The following is a 24649-nucleotide window of genomic DNA, read 5'->3' as shown; positions in this document are numbered from 1 at the left end:
GAGACTTAGCCATTGGGACCCGTGAATGTTTATTAACTTGGTTATGTGTGACATGGTCTTCACATATATTAAGCTTAAACGCAAGGTGCTTTTAATATTTTTAAAACAGGCACCTGGGTAGCTTGGTCGGTTGAGCATCTGATTTCAGCTTAGCTCATAATCTCGGGATCCTGGGATCGAGCCCCATGTGGGGCTCCCTGCTCAGCGGGTAGTCTGCTTCTCCCTCTCCCTCTGTCTCTTCCCCCCGCTCGTGCTCTCTCTCTCTCTCTCAAATAAATATATCTTTAAAAAATATATTTATAAAACATTTTCACATCTATATCTCATGTCCTCAAAAAGTCTTTTGTTTTTTTGTTGTTTTTTTTTAAGATTTTATTTATTTATTCATGAGAGACACACACAGAGAGAGAGAGAGAGAGAGAGAGGCAGGCAGAGACACAGGCAGAGGGATAAGCAGGCTCCATGCAGGGAGCCTGACGTAGGACTCGATCCCGGGACTCCAGGATCAGGCCCTGGGCTGAAGGTGGCACTAGCCCCTGAGCCACCCGGGCTGCCCTCAAAAAGTCTTTTGGATAGACAAATAGAAAGTGTGGCTATTCATATTCACTTAATATAGGAAGAAAATGTGATACAGCCTATATCAGATGGTAGAGGAGCAAAACGATCAGCCATCTCCAGCCTATTAATTATTTCCTTTTTCCTTTATAATATCTGTGCACTTGATCTAACGAATAACCTTTAGATATTGTCATTTGCCTTTGTCCTTTGGGAAAGTTATTTTAAGAAATGCCATTCTGCTCTGCTGATAATTATTTGGTTAGTGCACTTGTGTGTGTCTGGTGATTGTTGAGAAGGTACTGTGATTAGGCATTGCATGATTCCAAAAAGATCACAAAATAGCACATACCCTTAGAATTGTCCGCTACGGCATCAAGGTCATCCCAGGAGAGGAATGAGTGTTTCCATAGTCGTTCCAGGTTTATCAGCTAGAAGAGAAGACAGTTTTCACCCATCCAGGCTCCCCCCTCCTCCCTCAAGAGTCAAATACACAGATAGGAATGGTTCTAATTAATACTTGCATGTGCTTCCCTTTTAGGCTTTTTTTACAGAAAAGTACTTGCAGGAGCACCCCGAAGACCAGGAGAAGATTGAGCTGCTGAAGCGTCTGATAGCATTACAGGTATGACTTAAGTGAGGTGTGTGGCCAACAGCAACCCCCACACCTGCTGCGCTCCATGGGGGGCCACACGTGCACAATGGCAAGATATTGTCTAGGGCTTAAATCCACAAGCCCACTTTGAGGGGTGCTTTTCTTTTCTTTCTTTTCTTTTCTTTTCTTTTCTTTTCTTTTCTTTTCTTTTCTTTTCTTTTCTTTTCTTTTCTTTTCTTCTTTCTTTCTTTTTTTTTACCTTTGGAATCACAGCCTATCTGTTTGTTTGGCTAAGTGACTCCAGGAGTAGCATTCCATTAGACTGTACAGTGCAGAGAGGGTCCTTCTGAGAGAAGAGGTTAAAGTCTGCAGTTTGGTTTGCTGGGCTGTGTTTCCAGCTGAGGCATGTTGGCTTCAGTTTCTCTCTCGCTCTCTCTCTCTCTCTCTACCTCTCTCTACTTCAGTGAACAGTGGGAGAAAATGCAGCCATCCATTTCACTCTAAGGTTTAAAACCAGGAGGGCCTTAGCCACAGACATGCCCCCAGGCTCAGGTGGGTTTGCCTCGACTGTCCGTCCATCCCCAGTTTAGGGCCTACTTGTATCTTTGTGTATTTCTCTGCATCCTTGACCCAAGGGTGTCCAGTGCCCAAACCCTACACAGAGAAGTAGCGTTCTCATTTGGCAGATGCTGTGTCTACCAGTTGACCTGCCCATCTCTACCCTCATCCTTCCCCAATCTCCAAATCTGAAGTATCCCTCTTCCTAAACCGTATTTCCTTCCTTTCGTGCCCTTTTTCCTAGATGCCTCTGCTGACGGAGGGGATCCGCATCCATGGGGAGAAGCTGACAGAGCAGCTAAAGCCACTACATGACCGGTTGTCATCTTGTTTCCGGGAGCTCAAGGAGAAAGTGGAAAAGCTCTACGGTGTTATAACACTGGTTGGCTTTGTCTAAGTAGCTTGTTGCCTTCTTCAGTCTTTTTTTACCTGTTTTGATAATGATGAGTTTTTCAGCTGCCAAATGAGTCAAAAGAGCAGAGGAATGGCATGAAAATACTGGAGGCAGGGAGGAGAAGACATGGTGCTATTAGTGACCTTCTAAAGTTAATGTGCTTAGATGGGGGTTCTCAGACTCTAGTGACTGTCCGAACCACCAGGAAGGCTTGTGAAAACAGATATTGCTGGGCCACATCTCCAGAGTTTCTAACAGAAGGTCTATGGTGGCCTGAGGATCTGCCTTTCTGACACACGCCCAGGTGGGGCTGATGCTCCTGGTCTGGGCCCATAGTGCGTGAACCACTCTCCTAGCACTTGGGGTGTTCCTGCTCCCAGATGCTGCTTATTCCTGGCCTTTCTAGCCCAATTCTTTGTATTGTTCCTAGTCTTTATTTTTCATTTTGAGGAAAGTTTCCACTCTTCACACCTTTCAAAGGAAGAAAGAATTGTGAAGTGCATTTTACAATGCATATGGTTGATTTCATCATTTTTCCGACAGTTCTCATTTCTCCCTGTGACAGTTTTCTTCTTCCTGAGAAGTTGGGTGGGTTGGTGCATGTGCTTAGTCACCTTTTCTCTCTGGGATGCCTGGCTGGCCCAGTTGATAGAGCATGCAGCTCTTGATCTTGGGGTCATGAGTTCATGCCCCACGTTGGGCATAAAGGTTACTTAACAAAAAATAAATAACCTTTTCTCTCCAACAGTTGATTGAATGTTTGACTCCAGCTTCAGTTTTCCATTGTGGTTATTGTGTTTTTTTAAGATTGGTTTATTTATTTGAGAGAGCATGCATATGCATGCATGAGCAGGGGGAGGGGCAGAGGGAGAGGTAGTCAGCAAGAGAAGCAGACTCCCCACTGAGTGCAGAGCCTGACACAGGGCTTGATCTCATGACCCTCAGGTCATGACCTGAGCTGAAACCAAGACTTGGATGTTTAACCAACTGAGCCAGCCAGGTACCCTATTTCTGCTCTTTTTAATATGAGTCCGCCTTACTATCTAACTGTCTCACTCTTGAACCCCTGATTTTCAAATTCTCTTTCCTTGAACCAAAGCTCTGAATTTCCTTTTGTGTACTCCTGCCTCCCATTTCCACACTTCCATATTTCCTACCTTTTTCTCTCCAGAGTATCTTTGTGATCATTGCTTTTAATCAAGTGTTCAGTCGTGTCTAACCTCCTAACCTGTTGCCAGCTAAGAGCTTTTTCCTAGGAACGTTTGTCTTTTACACAAGTTCCTAGATGAGAAGGACTGTGACTTTCACCTAATGAGTAGTTTTTATTAGATCCAGGCCAGTGTTTGTGTGTAAAATTGATAGGGTGTCCTATTGGGGCAAATCAGTCCTACTAGAGACATTTCTAACGAAAGTAGATCAATCTTCCTTTACTTCTTAAGATTCACCATTTGTTTCTTGAGCATTGGGTCTACAGTTTAAATATAAAACTTTCTATTAGGCTAGTATTCTATTTTCTTGGTGGCTGAAAGAAGCAAAACTGGGGAAGCAGACCGAGGTTTAGCTCTTCTCTTGGTGGTAGTGGGGGGCTAGGCAATGAACAGCTTGGTTTTTCCTCCCTTATGTGGCTGGCAGCAAAATCTGGGGATTTTTTTTTTCCTCTAGTCTTAACAAGGATGGTTTAACCTAGTTGTGTTTCTAATTAAGAATATAAATCATTGCAGTATTTAACAAGTGAGGCAGCAGTGGGTACCAGCCAAAACAAATGGCACTGCCACAGACAGAATGGGGGCTGCACCAGTCCATAGGGGCTGAACTCCAGGCTAAGCTCACTGTGAGATGTCGTGTGTTGTTCTTCAGCCACCCAGCTTGACTGAGAGGAAGCAAAGCCGCACAGGGTCCATCGTACTACCCTACATCATGTCATCTACACTGCGGAGATTGTCCATCACCTCAGTGACGTCCTCTGTGATTTCCACCTCTTCTAACTCATCCGATAACGCTCCTTCCAGACCAGGATCTGATGGGTAAGGGTTCAATTCTTAATTACTGGGGGCAATAGGGAGCGGGGAGGGGGTATCTCCGTACTAAACCTCTGCCTTTTGTCACCAAATGGAGCCTTGGTTAATGTAGAGAAGTACCCTTATAAGAGAAGTAATTCAGAGTATATCGTTGTTAGCCTCTGGATCATTCTCGTAGTCTTCCTCATGAGGAAGATCATTGTTTACATAATGATACTAGTTAGGAAAAAATAGGATAATGATCACCCATCATCCTGTCGCATTCATTTTTTTCAGAGTGATTTAGAGTCTGATTATTTTTCATCTGAATCAGTTTTCAAAAGTAATTGTAAAATTTATATTCATTTTGTAAATAGGTAATATAATTACATGATATGGAATTCCAGGGTACAAAAGGGATCAGTCATGAAAAATCACCTGTCAGTCCTTGACCATATCAGTCCTGCCCTGCTGAGGCAAGTGATGTCTTGCTTCAGGTTCTTGCTGCCTTCCCAGCAGCTCTTCATACACACACAAGCAATACCTAAAAACATGTTCTTCCTCACACTTTCTTTTATCTGAGTGGAAACATAATTCTTTCTTTACCTTGCTTTTTTTTTTAACTTCCTGTATCTTGAAAATCCTTCCATTTCAGGATGTAAAGAGCCTCCTCTTTGCTTTAAGCTGCAGACATCTTGTGATATGTCTTCACCAGGACACCTTCCACCAGTGCCTATTGATGGATGTTTAGTTGATTTTAATCTTTGGCCATCATAGCCATGCAACAGTGCATATTCTTAAAAATAATTTGTTTTGTAAATATAGGCATATCCCTATGAGGAATATTCTAGAAGTGGAATTGCTTTGTCAAACATTTATAGTTGCAGTTTTCAAAATTGTAGACATTATACCAATTTACAGTCCTATCAGCAACCTACAAGGGTGCCCATCACCCCCATTGCCCGAAATAGTGTATTATCAGCCTTTTTAATTTTTGCCAATCTGATACATGGAGAATATTTTCATGGCATAGGGTTTCATTTTGGTTTGGTCTTATTTCTCTTGTTTTGTGTGAATCTGAGCTTCTTTTCATTTTTTATTAGCTGTTTGTATTTTATTTTCTGCAAAATATGGTCATGTATTTTGGGTACATTTTTCTGTTGTGTTCTCTTCATCTGTAATATTAGTTGGAATATACCTTCCAGTTTCTCCTTTGTCTTTTGACTTTGCTTCTCATTTTTTATTGAGTTGTGCTGACTTTTTCTTAATGCCATCAAATAAATTAATGTTTGATTTCACGACTTCTGGATTTTATATTATGATTAAAGGCCTTCTCCACTGTAAGGCTGAAAAAATTAATTTTAGAGTTTCACTATTCACACTAAATTTGAAATGTATTCAAGTATAAAGTGTGAGGTATGAGGTCAACTTTTTTTTTAATTCTTTTTTTTTAATTTTATGTATTTATTCATGAGAGACAGAGAGAGGCAGAGACACAGGCAGAGCAAGAAGCAGGCTCCATGCAGGAAGCCCCACACAGGACTAGATCCCGGGTCTCCAGGATAATGCCCTGGGCTGAAGGGGGCGCTAAACCGCTAAGCCACCCCAGGTTGCCCAGAGGTCAACATTTTTTTGGCCACACGATCACTGTTTTCCCTTTAACATTAGTGAACAAACCATCTTTTCTCTACTGATTTGAAATGTCAACTTTATTACAAAATCAAATTCCTATATGTTCTTTAGTCTATTTGCAGACTTTTTTCCCATTTCTTTGATCTCCCTACTTAAAAAAATAAAATCTTTTGAAAAAATTAAGAATAATTAGAGTCTTTTTTGGAATTGGGCTCTATGGTATTTCTTTAATCAATGCAGATTTAAGATAAATAATAGTGAGTGGCTTTCCCTTACATATATTAACAATTGAAAAATACCGAAGAGGGACCTGGGTGGCTCAGTCAGTTAAGCATCCAACTCTTGATTTTAGCTCAGATCCTATTCTCCGGGTTGTGAGATTGAGCCCCACATTGAGCTCTGCGCTGAGAGTGGAGCCTGCTTAAGATTCTCTCTCTGCTCCTCCCACCCTTCACACACTCTCTCTTACTCTCAAAAGGAAAGAGAAGAAAAATACCAAAAAATTAAAACCCGTATTTGTAGTCTTTTAAAAAATAATAAAAAAGGAAAGACTAATTTGAAATAAAAAAAAGAAACTGCCATCTATGAGCATTTCCCATGTGACTCCAGGGGCTAAGCCTTACTCAGACTCTCCTGAAACTCTCTCCCTTTACCTTCAACAGAGCCAAGACAAACACACTTTGCAGGAAGGGCGAACATGCATATTAAAAGCTTAAAATGATTGAAGCAGCCTATCAATCAAATACAGTGAGTGAATCCTGGTTGGATCTTGATTCAAACAAGCCACTTCAAGAGAAAGTCTATGAGACAGTCAGGAAATGTGAGCATTGGATGTTCGATGAAATGAATTACTCCTTTTGTGGGACCAATCATGGGAGTGTAGTTATGAAGTGAGTCCTTGCCTTACAGAGGTATACTCTGAAATATTTATAGATGAGATGATATGGTATCTAATAATCATCTCCACATGATCCAGTGAGGGGCATGGAATGTGGCTTAATGCCTGTAAGAAAGCAGATTGACTGAGTTGTCCTTACTGACACTGACATACACATGGGAGTTTCTTAGGTTCTCTTCACTTTTTTATGCATTTGAAAATTTCCATAATATAAAAAAGTCCTTGCCTCCTCCAAATATCGTGTCTTAATATTTTTGAGTATTTAGTAACTAGTGATGCTGACTTTTAAAAATCATTTGGATTTCCATTTTCATGAAATACCTTTTATATCCTTTGGCACTTTAAAAAAAATTGAACTATTCATATTTTTCTTTTTGGCTTGTAAAAGTTTCTTATATATTAAAGATATTTGCCATCTAAATTATGTCCAGCAGATAGTTTTCGTTTACTAATAACGCTTTCTGCCGAAGCTTCTATTTTTTTATTAAATACTAAGAGCTCATCTCTGTTTTTGTATTATCTTATTTCATACTATAGATTTTGTCTGTGTGTGTATTATGGGCTTTTTTTTTTTTAAGTGGTTCTAATTTCATAGCAAGATTAAGAATGTACAGCAGAGCAGTACATTCATTACTACCAATGAACCAACATTAGCACATTGTAGTCACCTGGAGTCCATAGTTCACATTAGAAGTTTCGTCTTGGTGTTGTGGTTCTGTGGGTTTGGACAAATGTATAATGACAAGTATTCGCCATTGTAGTATCATATGGAATAATTTCACTGCCCTGAAGATCCTCTGCCCTCTGCCTATTCATCCCTCCAAGCTTTCTATTTTCATGGAGTAAAAATCTATCAATTTTTAGTCAAGCCGGGGCTTATTAAATACCCATTCAGAAGCTCTAAGCAATACCCATCATAAAGGTGTAATATCTTTTTTAACCTTCCTCCGTTTTACATTTTGCTACAGTCATTCCCTCTCTGTCTCTCCCTCACCAGCCCCACTCCACCATTCTAGAGTAGGCTGCATGCTTCATGCAATAAGAGCAAACACATTGTCTTATATAACCGCATACCCCGGTACAGCCTGGATGTTCAGGAAATTTGGCATCGATACAAGGCTGTAAGCTCTAACCCTTACCCCGGTTGTGTCGGTTGTCCCACTATGATTTTTATACATAGCATGTGATCCTGACTGGATCCCATACCAGAAGTTGCTGTGTTTTGCCACGCCTCTTTATTCTTTAATCTCAAGTAGTTTGGCTTTTCGAAAAAGATGAAAGACAGTCTTGTCTTTCATCATATTGACATTTTTGAAGATTACGGGCCAGTCATTTCATAGGATTCACCTTCATTTGTGCTTGTCTAATGTTTCTGTGTGCTTAGGATTCAAGTTGTAGACTTTTGGGTCATATTATGTCCTTTTAAAGTATCATATCCAGAAGTGCATTATGTTCATTTGTTCCCCATTAGTGTGTTAACTGATGGTGTATGTCGTTGAGGTTTTGTCCATTTTCTTTTCTGTATAGTTACTGTATCTCTCTTTGTAGTTAATAAGTAATTTATGGGAAAATATTGTGAGACTATCCTGTTTCTCATCAAACTCTTCCTCTCTCTGTCTAGCACCTAATCATGATTCTTGAATGAAACAGGTTTCACTATGGTGTTTGAAAATCTATCACTATAATAAAAGCATTTGGGGAGCATGCATCAATGCTAGGCACTTGTTCTAAGCATATGAGGTACGTACTATTACTGTCCCCATTTCATAGATAAGGAAACTGAGGTATGAAAAGATCACCCAAGAAGTAAGCATAGGTAGGATTTGAACACAGGCTGGCCATCTCTGGGACATATGCTGTTACCCAAGTAGCCTGAAGCTACTTATGTGTCTTTTATTGTATGAACTCTGTCTTTGCCTATAATTTTAGTAAGACTTTCTCTTTCTGGGATAAGATGAATGTTCAGAGATGTTTTCCTTTCATACTTTGGTGGTCTCATTTGTGTACATGTTTAATTGGCAGTTGGAGGGATGCCTGGGTGACTCAGTGATTGAGCATCTGCCTTTGGCTCAGGGTATGATCCTGAGATCCTGGGATCAAGGCCTACATCAGGCTCCCCAAGGGGGGAGTCTGCTTCTCCCTCTGCTATGTCTCTGCCTCTCTTTCTGGGTCTCTCATGAATAAATAAATAAAATCTTAAAAAAATAATTGGCAGTTGGAAATTCAGATGTAGAAGCTGAGAGGGAAGTCACAGATCAAGATTATCTTGAGGAGTCATAATCTCTGGTCTTTTTTTTTTTAAGATTTTATGTATTTATTCATGAGAGACACAGAGAGAGAGGTAGAGACAGGTAGAGAGAGAAGCAGGCTTCATGCTGGGAGTCCAATGTGGGACTCTATCCCTGGATGGAGGATCATGCCCTGAGCTGAAGGCAGATGCTCAACCACTGAGCCACTCAGGCGTCCCACCCCTGGTCTTTCTTGGAGTAAATTTTGACTCTCAAGTGGTCAGGGTTTTGTGATTTTGGGCCTTGTTCTTGGCTGATAGGTCAATCCTCGAGCCACTTCTGGAACGCAGGGCTTCGTCAGGTGCTAGAGTTGAAGACTTGCCCCTCAAAGAGGACAGTGAGAACCGGATCAGCAAGTTCAAGAGAAAAGACTGGAGCGTGAGCAAATCCCAAGTCATTGCAGAAAAAGTGCCAGAACCTGATCTGATGGTAAAACAACAACAGCAACTACTACAGGGGGGTGGGTGGGGAGCAAAGCAAACAAGCACCAGAGGTTTGCTAGTGCTTTCCCTGTAGCCAGGCACATGCCCATTCCCATCAGAGCTGTGAGTCACCTGGCCATGCTTTCTCAGGACACAGCAGCCTGTGGTGGCATTCCATCTCAGGCTGTGCTAAAAAAAGCACATAAGGAGAATTGGAGCAGCTAAATCAGTATTGGTGTAAGACCTTGTACCCACAATGTAAACATGTGGGCTGCTGCTTGGAGTTATGGTTCTCACCACCATATTCCATGACTCAGTCCAAACGTTGTCATTTCTCTTCTTTTAACTTAAAAAAAAAAAATGCTGTTTCTTCTATGAGCCATATCAAGTTGCTAAGTGTGGCAATTCCCTGAGAATCAGGGTGGCTCGTTTCCAACATAAATAATACAGTCGAACTGTGGTCAAGATCAGGCTCATGGCTGGCCAGAGAACAATGTCTGCTTGGTGATTCCCTGTCTGTGTGTTTGCCATGCTCGCCACATGACAGCATGGTAAGCTCAAGAGTGGCTCCCGGAATGGTTCCCTCTAACATGTTTGTGCTCAGCAGGCGAGGGGGTTCAGAGCAATGATGAGCTCAGCCTTTCTCACGGTGAGAATGTTTTGCTGTTCCCCACCCTCACCCCCCACTAGAGCCCAGCCAGAAAAGCACAAAGACCAAAGAGTCTCCAGTTGTCGGACAATCGGCTGACGCCATTTCATGGTTCTTCACCTCCTCAGTCGACACCCTTGAGCCCACCTCCACTCACTCCTAAAGCTACCAGGACCTTAAGTAAGTCTTTTATATATATATATATATACACACACACACAGATATAGAGATACAGATATATCCCCTCTCTTTGTTTCAGTAGGAAATGGAGTATATCTATGGATTTGGGCGATATTTAGCCAGAACAGCCACATAGTATATGAGATTATTTTAAAAAAAAAGATCTATGTATTTATTTATTTGAGAAAGAGAGAGAGTGAGCACAAGGGGCAGAGAGAGAGGGATAAGAAGACTCTCCATTGAGCAGAGAGCCTGATACAGGGCTCGATGCTAGGACCCTAGGATCATGACCAGAGCTGAAGGCAGATACCTGACTGAGCTACCCAGGTGCCCCAGTATATGAGATTATTGTAAAGTTGGCTCATTCCACAGTAGTGGGTATAGTAAAATTAGAGTTTGACAAGGATTCTGTGGGTTCCTAGGACACATTAACCTTCTCTGAATAGTGACTCAGAGGGTCTCATGACTCTTTTTCCATTTGTGAAGTTATAAATGAGGTAGAGCTAGACGGGGACTAGACAGGAAGCAAGTAGCTTACAAACTATTGGGTAGGTAGCTCTGCACTTTGTATACGAAAGTGTCCCAAAAAAAGGATGAGAAATAGACCTGCTCCATGTACTGTCTACAGTCAGGCCTTGGGGAATCGGCAGTACACATTGCCTGACAAGAATTCCAAGGTACCCTTGGTAGAAAAAATGGAATCACCATTTAGGACCAAGATAGGACACAGGAGTCAACCAAGAGTTAGAGATAATTAAGTAAGATTTCCTGGAGGAAATGGTATCTCACCCTTTAAATAATCCAACTAAGACAACTCAGTTCAATTTAACCGATATATATTGGCCACTTACTTTGTGACAGACATTTTTTCTAAAGCACTTGGGATAGATCAGAGAATAGAGTACCTATTGTTAATATGCTAAGTTCTAGAAAATGTCTTCATTTCCAGCTTGATAGTAAAACCCTAAGCAAAAAAAAAGGGGGGGATTTTTACTTTGGAACTTGTTGTGAAACCTTCTAGTGAGTAAACAGTGCTATATTTGTTATGAAGGGCAAGAGGTCTTTTCCATTCTGTCCACAGAAACTACAGAATATCACCTTAGCAGTTGGATGGCCAGGTTGGTTTAGGTGTTAACATGGCAAGCAGAGGTTCCATGATATTCCTTGATGAATTCTTCTCTCTGCCTTCATCGACTTTGTATCATTTCTAGGCTCCCCATCTTTGCAGACAGATGGGCTGATGACTACTACTGTCCCGCCTCCCCCTCCCCCCAAAAGCAAGCCTTATGAGAGCAGCCAGAGGAACTCCACCGAGGTAGGAACAAGGCCAAAGGCCGGCGTTGGGGTCAGAGCGTACCACTTGTGGGAGTGCAGTGTTGGTTTTCCAAGCTTTTTACTGGGCAGGTTTTCTGTAGATTTGTCACTCCAGTCTCTTCTTGATTCATGCCTAAAATCATAAAAGATAGGGGAGTTTCCATGGGAAGAAACAAAATGTAAGCAGACCTTTACATCAGATCGAAGGCAGACCTTTTCTCTGTACCTCACCCTGGGTACAGGTGAGTGAAGTCGGAAGTGAATTCTGGTTCACATGTGAAGAGTTTACTCCTGAGTGAGTAACAGTCATTCTGGAATGGCCTCTCATGGGTTTCCTTCATTCATTCAACAAATACTTATTGAGTGCCTGCTATAGAACCCAAATGATGGGGATATAACTCTTTGGTGTATGTCTGATTAACTCAGAGAACAGGGGAAGATAAATGAGTGTTGTTCCCCTTCTGTCCCTGCCAAGGCGGCGTAGATAAACTCAGATCAGTTAGATGCTTACATGCAGTGGCAGAAATGTGGAGGAGAAAGCAGATTAAGAAGAAAAGACTCATTTGACTTTTGTTGTGTCTGCTCCCTCAGATTGCTCCTCCACTGCCAATCCGAAGAGAAGCCAAAGCCCCACCCCCACCACCTCCCAAAGCTCGGAAATCTGGCTTCCTTTCTTCTGAGCCTGGATCCCAGTAAGGATCTTGCCCTCTCTCTGCAACTCTGAACACCTCGAACAGCTGATGCCTGAGAGGAGGCACGGTCCTCGTTCCCCAGGGCCCCGTGCTGACCACCTCTCCTAAAGCTGGAGTCAGCTTCACCAGCTCAAAACTGGTTGCTCGTTGAAAGGCTTCTCTCTGATGGATGCCTAAGGCCACATCACATGTCTTCCAGTCCAAGAAGATTCCAGAATTGGTCACGTCCTGTATGTTTCTCAAAGGAGAGATCTTCCTCACCATGATTAAATTCAGCCTCTGGCACAGAGCCATTGCAGCCTACAAAAGCCTGGAGATGTTCTTCATAGTGTTGGAGGAACAACCCCAGTAACCTACATACAGTCTGGAAGAATTCCTTGCTTTGCTTGTGAAAAGCTATGCTTGACATGTTTTCTTAAAGGGACATGCCGTGTCCCCGATAACATTGGAAGAGACCCACATCAAGTACTTCGGTATCCAAAATAATCCTATCTTTCCGATGTCTGCTGTGTCTCCTTTAAGGAAAAGAACATCTTGGTGATGAAGATTGGCTACTTTCGCGTATGAATAGCTATCATTGTTGAAAAAACATGGACAGATTGTGAGGTCTGAGCTCCTGCCCACCCCACCCACACACACCCCCTACATGTGGGGAGGGAGAGCTGCCCACCCCCTCTGAGGGGTTCCTCACACTCCTGACTAACGGCCCTCAGCCCTCGCTGCATCCCGTCACTCCTTCCTGCCACAGACTGCCTTGAAGCTCTTTCTTTTGCACAGTTTCTTGCCCTGTTACCTCCTCTGAGCTCAAATCACTGGACAGAAGGGACTTAGAAGCCCGGATTCAACAACTTCTCGTCCAGATCTCATATGGATGGCTCCGCGGCCCCTCTCTGCCACCTGATTTTACCCTGGAGAATACAGTGCAATATCTCCCGTTGATTATTTATTCCTCGTGATTGTGGAATTAATTTGATTACATGTTTATGGTACTAATGTCAATAGTCCTTTCACAAGAAGAAATGGGGTGGCTTAGCTGATCAAACATTACATATACATAAATGACCACACAAGGTTAAAGACATTTTGAGCTAGAAGGGCCTTAAAGGTCATACAAACCACCCCCTCGTTTTGTAGACAGGGAAACCAAAGCTAAGCAAAATCTGCCTACAGATTCTTACTAATAACCCAGCTTGCTGATCGAGGCTTTATCCCCAGATAACACTTAGATCGAGAAGACAACTCTGACAAACTCCATGATGAATACCCACCCCTACTTGCAACAACAATGGGAATGTCCCAGATATTTCTGTACAACTTAGATGGTTATGGCAAAGTCCAAAACCTTTTGTGGATCCCCTAGGTCAACAGGTGGGGAAGCTTCCCAGAGTCCCTCCGGCACCTGGGTCCAGTCCCCCCCCCACACACACACACATCCTGCCTCGAGGTAGAGAGAGGAAAAAGAGATTTCACCGCCAAGAATTCAGATTTGCTTGCCTGCCCCTTTGTGTGCCTGTCTCAACACTACCCCTCTTAGAAGAGACATACTAATGCTTCACAGAGTCAGGGAAATAAAAACCTCTGAGACTTGGCCAGCATTGCTCAAACAATTAGTGTGTGTATTTAAATGTGGTGAGGAAAAGGCCGTTCTTCACCTCCACTCAGGAGAACCTTCAAGGGGATAAAAGAGAGAACCTGGATTTTGGAAATAAACCATCTGGTTTCAGACCATTCCAGCTGTGTCATCAGTTAACTTGGCAAACTCCTTTAATTCTTTGAAATCAGCTGAGCCTTCATTTCTTCACCTTTTGAAACAGGGAATAACACCTGCCCCACAGGTGAGGTTCAGATGAGATCGACTGTCTGAAGTAGTAGGTACAACATGCTCCTTTCCTCTACTCAGCCTGAGTAAGATCTGGAATTCTCTTTGAGCATTACTGATAATTTTCTTCCCCTGAAGTAATTTGGAAAGTGAGTGCAAGTTAGCTGAGCACATACAGTCCCTTTGAAAAAGATGGCATCTTTGGAATCTCTTACATAATTATTTATGACTAAAGGAGAAGTGCTAATAAGAACTGGAAAGGAAAAAAAAGAACTGGAAAGGATTTTGGTGGAAAGAACAAAGAGAAGGAACAGGGAGGTTATTCAGGGCTTCTGTGGGGCCTGGAGCAGTTTCTAAGAAGTTGCATCTCAGACTGGCTAGTGTGGGGGTGTGTAGGCCTCACTCACCCTATTTTTCAGGCCGCCCATAAAATAGAAAGATGTAAACTGGTCACAGAAAAAATACCAGACTTCAAATATGTCCTTTCAGAGCAGTGCAAGGGAGGGCTGCGGTGTGATCTTTGAACAGGGGCTGGGGAAGTCTGCTACACCAGTGCCCAGATACTCTTCCCTTTCTTTTTTTTTTTTTTTTTTTTTTTTCTTCCCTTTCTTAATAGAATATATTTTTCCCATGTGTCTCCCCTTCCACATTAATGCAAATACTAGGTCTCTCCTTCCTGAATAGAATTATAGGTAATGTCATGGATAACAGATTACAGGGAACGTTGGGAAGCCACTGGTTGGAAAGAGTCCTGTTAGACAAAAGATAATCAGTCTGTCCTGAAGTCAAAGAGGAAGACTGCAAAGAAATGCCTTCTGATTACCTTGCACCTAAGAGAGATGAGGGGCCGGGAATAAAAGAGGACAGAACTGGTCTTCATTTTCTCTGATAAGAACTCTGGAGCATTAAAGGATGTTGAAAATAGCTCCCAAACTGTCACAACCTTTGTGGATATTAGTTAATGGAATTTTTCTAATCCCTTATTTTCTCTCTGTTCCAGTGATTTGTCTTTGAGATTTTTTTTTTCAAGAATTGTTTCATTCAACATTAATTAAGCTCTTACTGAATGCCAGACACCTTATGAGACCCTGGGGATGTGGCAGTTCATTGTGTTCAATGGGAACAGCATGATGTGCAGAGACTGTGCTGTGGTGTTGGCAAGAGAGTGGGATTAGAGAAAAGTGAAACCCTCAATGAGGCTGCTTGGGCCATGGGCCTCCCCTCTTGCACCTCATTCACATCTTGATTCCAGAATCGCAGTCATTATCTCCCATCAGGGAGACCCATGAAAAATGCTGTCACCCTGCAGATCCCTAAGAGATGAGGGGGGATTTGAGATAACCACCTACCTTTGTTAACTTTCTCCAAGCTGTGAGAGTCCTTCCCCTCTACTGGCCCCCAGATCATGGGGTGATTTCTTCCTTTAAAATTGAGATGAGTCCTATACATACATATGCTCAACTGCACAAATCTTAGGGCTACAAATGGATGAAGCTTTACATAAACATGCACCATGTCACCACCTTTCCGATCCAGACCTAGACTACTTCCAGAACCCCAGAAGATCCCTCTCATGTCCATGCCATCCTTCTGCAAAAGGCATTTAGGAGGCCGTTCATAGCTGTACCTGCCCTCCTGCCCCTGCTTGGCATAATGAAAAAGGGGGGAAATCCCACCATCAACACAGAACAGGACAGTAAAGACCATGTACCTTTTGGCAAGACCAATACCTTTAGTCAGTCTCTGGGCCTCAATATCCTCAGGTAAAACATATCTGAGGCTAGTGGTTTTTAGAATCCCTTCAGCCTAGGCTTGCTTTGATTCTGAGTGAGAAAGAGAATCAGAAGGCAACTTAAGTTTCTGTACAATGGCTTTTAGGTCCACGTGCCATTAACCAGGTGGGATTTTAAAATTAGTTGGAAAAGATAAGTTCCTCTTTGGGTGGGTTGAGTGTGGAACCACCAGTTCTCACCTACAAAAAAGGAAAAAGGTAGTTGTTCTTTTAAGATGATGATTTCAGGCTGTTTCTTATAATCCAGCCAAAGCTGGTCTCCCACCTATGCTGCCTAAACTTGTCTATTAGTCAAATTTTGTAAGTTGTTCACCTAGACTTTGTCAAGGGCTCTGTTGCCTGGAGTTTGTAAACTAGTTGGGTTTCAAACATGAACTCTTAGGAAGATGTGCATTGAAGTAGAAAAATTTTGTTCAGATTTGCTGTTATTTATTTTTTAAATTAAAAATGGAAATGTATTTTGAAGTTTATCGTGTTTAGTCTATTATTACTCTTATGTTAGTGGAGTGAAATCATTCCTGAACTTCACCGACACATCCAGTGCCTCTGGCCTCCTTTCATTACAGGTCCTGTTAGTTGAGACTCCTACTGTGGGGTCATGGAGTCATCTTTGCCTGGAAGCAATAACAACTACAGACCATTTGGTTCTTCCCTCACCTCTATCCCCTCCATCCATCCTTCTGGCATCGGAGCTGATGGCTTCTAACAATTGATTTAAACGATAGGTTGTTTCTTCCTTCATTCACTGAAAAGGGAAATAAAAGGAGTAGCTAGTAACTTATTTGGGAAGGATAGAAACTGATTCTCAAGCTACGTTGAGCATTAATTATTACCTGGGAAGAGGCCACACACCAGACCCATTAAATCAATTTCCAAGAGAGGGGAGCTTGACCCAGGCACCATATTCCTTCTGAATCTCCCCAATGTCATTCCAATGTTAAGCCAAGGCTGCAAATCACTACCTTAGAGGAAATAACAACTTGAGAAGATTGGTGTTCAAAATGGATGTTCATTTCTTAAACTCCCTGCTGGTGATGTGTCACGTTGGGGAGAGGAGGGGACAGCCACACTTCAGTTAGAATAGCCACACTGTTTAAAGTCCTGGGCTTATGCCTAAGATTTTTTTTTTTCTTTTAAGAAAATGTCCCAGTGCTTTTAAACATTTGCCATCTATTGCTTTTTAGGGCAATAATGCCCCACTGTGTACATAAGAATCCCTGGCATGCTAAAAATGCAAATGGTTTGGGCCCCCAAGACTGAATCAGTAAGCCTCAGGAATCTTTTTGGATCTAAAATCTCCACAGAAATACTACTTTAGAGTACCGTCCACTGTCAAAATTTAAAAGTGCTGTTATTTCATGCAATGATTCTTGGCTTTTCCCCAGTCATCTCCAGGATACTGCAACTTCTAAGCCCTTTGCTAAAATGGTCTATCCTCAGGCCATTCTTTCTGACACTTGATCATTTAAAGCCTTATATATTTGAGAACTTATTAAAGGGAACATTTGGTATGTTTCCCCACTGTTTATTTTGAATGACAACTGAACTTTTTTTGAAGCTGCGTTGATGAGGTAGACAGTTCTTCAGATTTAGGAAAATGTGTAAAATTTTAATAAAGAGGTCATTTTCACTCTCCTCCTTAGGCCTTTGGTCATTTGAGAATCAAATACCCAACATGTTCATGTAAGTCGCAAACTACTGGATGCCATCCCGAGCTTGTCACATCTGCATCATCAGGTGGCTGGATGAGCATCTCTGTAGCCCATTCAGGGAAGCCCATAGCTTCTGGAAAACTGAGACTCCAAACAGAATGTAAAAAATAAGTGATTGTGAGCGGCGTCTGGGTGGCTCAGTCAAGCCCCTGCCTTTGGCTCAGGGTCCTGGGATCAAGCCCCTCATTGGGCTCCTGCTCAGCAGGGAGTCTGCTTCTCCCTCTGCCTCTGCCCCTCCAGAGGTGATACCTGTTCTCTCTCTCTCTCTCTCTCTCAAGTAAATAAATAAAATCTTTTTAAAAAAATGTGTTGCCCTGTTCTTTAAATATGTTAACTAATTAATGTAAAGATTGTAAATGGTATTCTTTTTAGTAACAAAAAAATTGCTACTGAGCAATTGGCAGGTGGAAGCCTCTCGTGCCTTGTAATGTATTGTAATCAATATTAGTGAAAATAGGCAGTTTTGCCTTTTGTTCTGCAAAGTAGGTTAGGAACTACATCTCTGCTTAATTTTATTAAAGTGGGGGTAAGGAAATTATTTGAGAGATTGTTCAAATGGAAATATTTGGGGGAATCTAGCACTGTGCTGATCTGTATTAAAAGGGGGGGGGTTCTCTCCCATGGACTGTTTAAAACCCCAGTTCTAATTCCTTAACACAGGCCCTTTTGAGATGGAGGGGCAAGGAGAGGAGGAAGGCTCTGACTGAAACAGCGAAAGGGCCTTGATCGTTGCCGTGTGAACACAGGCACAGTTTGTCGCTGTGACATCAGGCAACCTTTCTGAAATTAGTTTTTCAAATGGTCTCAAAATGATTAGAAGTTAGGAGGCTAATTGAGAACTGGTGTCATAGTGTCTGGGACCCCACAGAAAAATGGTCGCTAGTAAACGAAGCCAATACATGAGCCTCAGGATCCTGTTTAAGCTCCAATTAACAAAATATAACCAATTAACAAAATACATACTAGCTTTGGAATCTAATACCATCAGCTGTCCTTCACCGCCCTGCCCATGTACCCCGACAGACCTGACAGACATTAAACCTGGGTCTCCCCATTTTAAAGGGAAGACAAGGATAACTAATTTCCAAGGTCATTGTGAGGGTTAATGACAATATTTATGCATCTGTCCCTGCACACAGCCTGACACTGGTCTTTGTGGAGAATGAATGGTGGCAATGCTATTTGACCAAGGTGCACAGGAGCACCTGAATTTCATCAACAGACTCTGTACTCCAGTGCATTTCTCAAGAGAGATCACCCAAAGAGATGAACACTGTTTTTTTAGGCCTGAGTCCCAAGCTTCAGCACACACCTCTTGCTGTGGTGAACACATGGAGACCACATGTGGCCAGCAGGAGCACTGGACTAGGAGCCCAGCAGAGCCTCCTCTTTCCCTAGCCTCTCAGCCTCCAGTTGACTTTCAGAGGGATTGGAGGCAGTCAAGGAAGGGAACAGCTTTCCAAGTGGGGGGAAACCTTGGCCGTGGCCTCACTTTGATGGTGTATAGTCAAAAATATAGTTACGATCTCCCCCAGAAAACTGTTGCTGAATCAGATTTTGGGGCCCAGCCCAGTAGGTGACTGTTCTTAGGACGGAGTGGTGGCGGAGAGCCAGGGGATTTCCTTAGTCAACAATAATGTCGACTTTATGTTGTCTCCTGGGCCCCATACTCAGCGTCTCCCCTTCATGGGCTTACAGTGCCCCTCCCCCACCAGAGTTCTGCCTTAAAGACTTCATGCTTATGCCACTTTATTCACAACACAGCACTTTCACCATGAAATATGTGAACTTAGCGTAAGCATATCTGAAATCCACACAATTCACAGATGTTAAACGAGTCACAAATGTCAATGTCAGAATTATACTTGTGTCGCCAATCCTTCTGGTTCAGCGGATTTAAATCCTCTTCTGGCCAGTTTCCTCTTCAATCAGACTTTCCTAAAAAATGCACGAGCAAAAAATATATCAAGGTTGGTCTTACTAGCTGGATTTCACTATGCTTTTGATATCTTAATTTCTGAAATACCGATATAGAAAGAAGAGAGCCATTTATTTTTGTGCACGAAAAAGTGCTAGAGAGAGATATTAGATCATGTGTTTCTAAGTTGTTTAATAACCATAACATTAATAGTTTAAGGATAGGCTATGAAGGAGGTGAAGAAAGGTCTGATCTCAGTTTTTTTTTTTTTTAATTGTATTTATTTTAGAGGGGGAGAGAGAGTGTGAACGGGGTGGAGGGTGGAGGAAGAGTAGAGGGGGAGGGACAAGCAGACTCTGTGCTGAGCATGAGCCCAATGTGGGGCTTGATCCCAGGACCCTGGAATCAGGACCTGGGCTAAACCCAAAAGTTGGATGCTCAATGACTGAGCTACCCAGGCGCCCCTGATCGCAGTGTAATTAACCCTGCTTTGTCTCCCCTCTTTCTTTCTAAGGTCACATTGGGGAAATTTCACTGCTCACTATGATTTTTATTATATGGTAAGTAGGAATGGACACAGAAAACCAATAACGATCTCTGTTTTTTTTTCTTTGAACCGTGGGTGCAGAAGTGGTGGTCAATGGAGAAGGTGAAAGCTATAGCTTGTGTTTATATATGATTTATTCAGGCTTTCCCTGCTCGTGGGCATAGCTGTAACTAACTATAGTGCCCCTAACTGTCGCAAATAAGGGGACCACAGGAGCTCTGAAAGTCCCAACGATGAGCTCAAGCTCCAACCTCTATATTCAGTGCTCTGTATACTTGCTTTCTCATTATCAAAAACCTGCATTAGGTTAGTAGGCTCCCATTTGGGGTGGGGATTTGGAGATTGTTATAATCCCATCAGAAAATTAGAAATCAAATATGCGGCTCTGAATTATAAATTTACTAGTTTGGAATTCTTTTTTATTCCAAGGGAGGGAAAAAAATGAAGTAGAGCACCATTTTTGAGTTCTACATTTTTCCAAGGAAAAAACCACACCAAACCAAGAACATCAGTGAAGAATTAAGGAGTCCCGCAGAGAAGGGTGGATTAGCCTAGATTAGAGTCCAGGGTGGGTTGCAGTGGTCAGTTAATACCTGAGAAGAACTGACATGTAACAGCGGGCAGAAATGTATGAGTCATCCTAAAGGCTAGACCAGGATTCGGAGATAAAGGTTACAGAGAGATTTCAATTTAAGGGGGAAAAGGTTCTAACCATTAGTACTGCCTACCCACTGAAAAGGGGGGTGTGACAAATAGGCCCTACCCCAGGAGGAACTCAGGCAGTCAGGAAGGTAAGCCTCACAGAGGCCAAGAGGTGGTGGACAACCTGAGGGGTCGCATCTCTCCATCTCTAAAGGTCCCTGTCATTTCCACTGTGACTCACCAGAGCTCCTCTCAGGTCCCTGAGGGGAGGTCGGGGCTTGTGGATGGTGCATTCCAGGTGCTGAGGTTCTGCTGGTTGATCAAGTTCTTTGGCCATCTGAGGAAAAAGAACGTGATTCTTGCTGAAGGAGATCAAGAAATGGAATGGTATTTTCCACCATTTTCACCAAGAACTATGTGTGGAAAGTCAAGGGAATTGTGGGACGAGGATTTTAAGAACATAGATCCGCCCTGAGGCATTTGTACAATTGGGTGGGGCCTCCTGAAGGTGATGGTGGTGGTAAGGAGAGAATATTTTCTCCCTACAGATGATGAGAATGAAGTACTTCGAACCTTATGAGCGGACAGTATACAAAATGTCCAGGAGTTTCTAGTTACAAATCGGGATGATTTCTATTAGTTTTTATTAATGATGTCATAGTTAATTATGACTTACTTCACATATGATCTGTGGAGAGGAGATTTCAGATTCTGGGGCATCTTTATTTCATGCTAAATTATCTTTATTATTTCTCCAAAAAGAGGTATTTCTTTTCAAAGAAAGATAAATGATTTTAAGTTTCTCTCGTTTCCTATTCTCAGCACCATATTAAGTGTCTCAGTCCCAAGTTACTCATCCTTTAGGTCTTGTTTTTTTTCCCATTAAGAAACAGTACCAACTGTATTTTTATTAATCCACTATCATCTGGGGGGGGGGGGTGGTTAGCCAGCTAGCATCTAAGGCCTTTCTCCTGCTATCTTCATATGACCCCAAGAAGTCTCATTTTATAGATTAAAAAACTACCCTATGTGAGTGCTGCTCCTAGTACTGAAATCTAATTTATATGAAATCCACTCCAGGATATATTTCAGGATATATTTTGTGTCCTTAAGTTTGCTAACCCTCCCCAGTAGCAGCCTTCAAGTTCTTTCCTTAAACACCCATTTCAGTAAAAAGGAATGATAGGGCCTGCACTCTTGATAAGAATACTTATTTATAAGTTATGAAAATGTACACTGGCCTAGTACCATAGATACTTTTAAAAGATGAAATATGGGGGGGACGCCTGGGTGGCTCAGCGGTTTAGCGCCTGCCTTTGGCCCAGGGTTCGATCCTGGAGTCCCGGGATCGAGTCCCGCGTTGGGCTTCCAGCATGGAGCTTCTTCTCTCTGCCTGTGTCTCTGCCTGTGTCTCTGCCTCTCTGTCTATCATGAACAAACAAATAAATCTAAAAAAAATAAAATAAAAATAAAAGATGAAATATGACCAAAAAAAAAAAAGCAGGAGTTCTAAGATTTTCTCTCCAAATCTCAAGGAATCATCTAGTTCTGGAGAACTTGGGCCCATCCCGTCGTTTCGAATTCCTTTGGCATTTCTAGATACTCAGAGTGCGACACACCACTTCGCACATGTTGCTGCATCTCTTGGCATTGTTCCTGCTGTTTGTTTCCTTAGTCCCTACCTGAATAGAGAGCAAGAATGGGACCTGCCTTGGCAAGTGTCTCACCTCTTCCAGAATACCAGGGGTAGACAGAGCAGGGTAGTACGGTTGGGTGACACACAGAATGGATTTGTTTTTGTTTTAAAAGGTTTTATTTATTTATTCATGAGAGACCCAGAGAGAGAGGCAGAGACACAGGCAGAGGGAGAAGCAGGCTCCCTGCGGGAAGCCTGATGCAAGACTCGATCCCAGGACCCCGGAATCACTACCTGAGCTAAAGGCAGACACTCAACCTCTGAGCCACCCAGGTGCCCCCCACCCCACCACACACGCACAGAATGTTAACACAGAATTGAACCGCATAAGCCACGTCTTATATTGAAGATGAAAGAGACTTACCTCTTGGAATGAATCAATCAAATGTTCAGCATTTCTCTTCCCCCCAGGGCGGAGTCCATAGGACCAGTGTTGGCCGGAGCAGCTCACCACACAGAAGGTCAACAGGAGAAGTCCAGCTACAAGTTTTGGAATTGGCTCCATGCTAAGGAACAGCAATGCAACAGCCGGAATGGACCCAGACTGGGTTGAGCAAGAAAGACCTTTTGGTGAGAAGCCTCATGTTTATATGCTAACGGTGCAGAAAGCAGAAGTAGCGATTGTCTGCTTCCATCCCAGACGCTGAGACACACATCCCTATGTGCTTGCTTCAGGTTTTTCAGCCACTGGGGATAAAGGCGGTACTTGGAACTTCCATGCTCAGTATATTTTAGTACTAAGCTAGTCTATTTTTATTTTTAGTACTTATTTGGCTATCCAAACCCCAGGATTCCTTCCCTTATCAAGTTCACCTTTTTGCCTCAACATTCCCCCACCCACCCCGCAATGAGTTAGTTTTCAACTGTATCAGTTCCTGAGATATGGAGAATTGGGCCATCTGCTTGGAAAGGTGGCTCCTGCTAGGAATCTCTGGCTAATATAAAGTTGTATGACATTAAATGCATACACCGTGGCACTAATTACATTTTGCTGAGTGTCTTCCACGCATAAGTGTTGGCCGGACCATCTGTGAGCGTGAGAGAGAACTCAACACCTCTCAAAGCGCTAAGCCCCAGACCAGATGCCTCCGTGGCCAAGGCAGGCTGGAATTAGCTCATGACGGGAGGAACGCTCACAAAGTCTTCAAGTTAATTTTCATCAGACAGGAAAGAGGCTAAAGACAAAATCAAATACTGGTCGATGAGCTGTTGTAATTATTCCCCACACGCTGGATTTCTGTGGCCTGGGGTGACAAGGACCAGAAGGGTCAAGGTTTCTTTAGATACTGTCACACCTGGATTTAGCCCTGTGGGTGTAAAATGCCCTACAGACAGACAAAGCATGTGGTCTAGGACAAGTGCTAGAAACACAAAGCGTTTTACCTGCTTGCGGACCAAGAGCCAAAAGAAATCCCGAGCTTCTTTTGGGAGTTTGTGGAGTACTGTGATTTGTCATTTCTTAGCTTCCCTTTTATATGAAACTTTTCTGGGACTGAAATCTTTCCTGCTGGTAAATTATACTGCACATGGACTATGAGGGTTTTAATACTCATTTTTTTTAAAATCCTCACAAAAAGCCCTTAATAGTGTGTGTAATTGGAACACCCACTGGTGTGTCTGTTAAATTTACTTCAATTGTGGCCATTAAAACCTCAGCTAAGACTTTTATAGCTGAGACCATAATTCAGAGATTAAAATCTGGCTAGGTGGGATTCTCTTGAGGAAACTGACAGACGTATCCAGAGTTCAAGGAAATAGCTGTCGTACTTTAAGTGATGTTAAATGCACACATAAAAGCTTTCACGAGAGGCCACATAATATTTATAGAAAGAAGTTGAGTCAGGATGCCTGGTAGCTGGTCTCAGCTCTTTGATTCTTCATTTGTAAGAGGAGCTGACTTATACATAATAAGTGATTATTGGCACTAAACCTACCTATACCTGTATAGGATCCTAAAGCAGATCATGGGAGTCTGAAAATTCCCCAGTCTCCTACCCACCAGGTTCCTTCCTTGACTTACCTGGAAAGCCTTCTTTAGCATCAGAAAGTTAAGGAGAAACACTGTAGTAAGAATATACTAAGCCCAAGACCACCTGGTGGGTGGACAATTTGACTCATTTAAGTAGATACTTATTTGAGTTAAAATATGCAAATCGCTGTGTAGTAGGAAGGTAGTAAGAACACAAAGGTGAGAAATAATAGTAGTTAACTGGCATGTGACTAAGACCAACCTCACTTATTATAACAGTCCTGCCAAATTTGGATAATGATATTATTATCGTTGCTATCGTTATCCAAATTTTAGAGATATGTGTTCCAACCCAGTGGCTAACCCTTAGGATACTTTAT

The 24649-nt window shown here is 42.5% G+C and overlaps 2 protein-coding genes across 4 annotated transcripts in view; one reads left to right on the top strand and one right to left on the bottom strand.

Moving 5' to 3' along the window:
- DOCK5 (dedicator of cytokinesis 5) overlaps positions 1 to 16250 on the top strand; it is a 211719-nt gene extending 195469 nt beyond the window's left edge. For 2 of the 3 annotated variants that reach the window (XM_038573778.1, XM_038573777.1), the window contains exons 46-52: positions 1097 to 1180; positions 1953 to 2090; positions 3960 to 4126; positions 9178 to 9346; positions 10030 to 10168; positions 11380 to 11483; positions 12074 to 16250. In XM_038573778.1, the coding sequence (XP_038429706.1) occupies positions 1097 to 1180; positions 1953 to 2090; positions 3960 to 4126; positions 9178 to 9346; positions 10030 to 10168; positions 11380 to 11483; positions 12074 to 12178 (906 nt within the window). In that variant the 3' untranslated portion in view covers positions 12179 to 16250. Of the gene's footprint in view, positions 1 to 1096; positions 1181 to 1952; positions 2091 to 3959; positions 4127 to 4754; positions 5557 to 9177; positions 9347 to 10029; positions 10169 to 11379; positions 11484 to 12073 lie in introns of those variants that run through there. The other variant, XM_038573779.1, reaches the window with a different exon arrangement.
- Positions 16251 to 19229: 2979 nt separating this feature from the next.
- On the bottom strand, positions 19230 to 23732 carry GNRH1 (gonadotropin releasing hormone 1). The gene is made up of 4 exons (XM_038573072.1): positions 23684 to 23732; positions 22665 to 22806; positions 20846 to 20941; positions 19230 to 19435 (listed from the first exon to the last, which is right to left on the bottom strand). Exons 2-4 carry the CDS (start codon positions 22803 to 22805, stop codon positions 19394 to 19396), a joined length of 279 nt encoding a protein of 92 aa, XP_038429000.1. The 5' UTR covers position 22806; positions 23684 to 23732; the 3' UTR covers positions 19230 to 19393.
- Between the last annotated feature and the right edge of the window lie 917 nt (positions 23733 to 24649).

This window comes from Canis lupus, chromosome 25 (genome assembly GCF_011100685.1).
Source record: "Canis lupus familiaris isolate Mischka breed German Shepherd chromosome 25, alternate assembly UU_Cfam_GSD_1.0, whole genome shotgun sequence".
Lineage (NCBI taxonomy): Eukaryota > Metazoa > Chordata > Mammalia > Carnivora > Canidae > Canis > Canis lupus.
This window is presented reverse-complemented; position numbering and strand designations above follow the sequence as displayed.

Bases quoted from the DNA above. Each gene is read 5' to 3' on its own strand.
- GNRH1 (XM_038573072.1), bottom strand. From the start codon at position 22,805: ATGGAGCCAATTCCAAAACTTGTAGCTGGACTTCTCCTGTTGACCTTC. The intron at 20,942-22,664 runs GTAAGTCTCTTT...CTTTTTCCTCAG, and splicing joins TGATTGATTCATTCCAAGAG to ATGGCCAAAGAACTTGATCA. The intron at 19,436-20,845 runs GTGAGTCACAGT...TGCATTTTTTAG, and splicing joins GGGACCTGAGAGGAGCTCTG to GAAAGTCTGATTGAAGAGGA.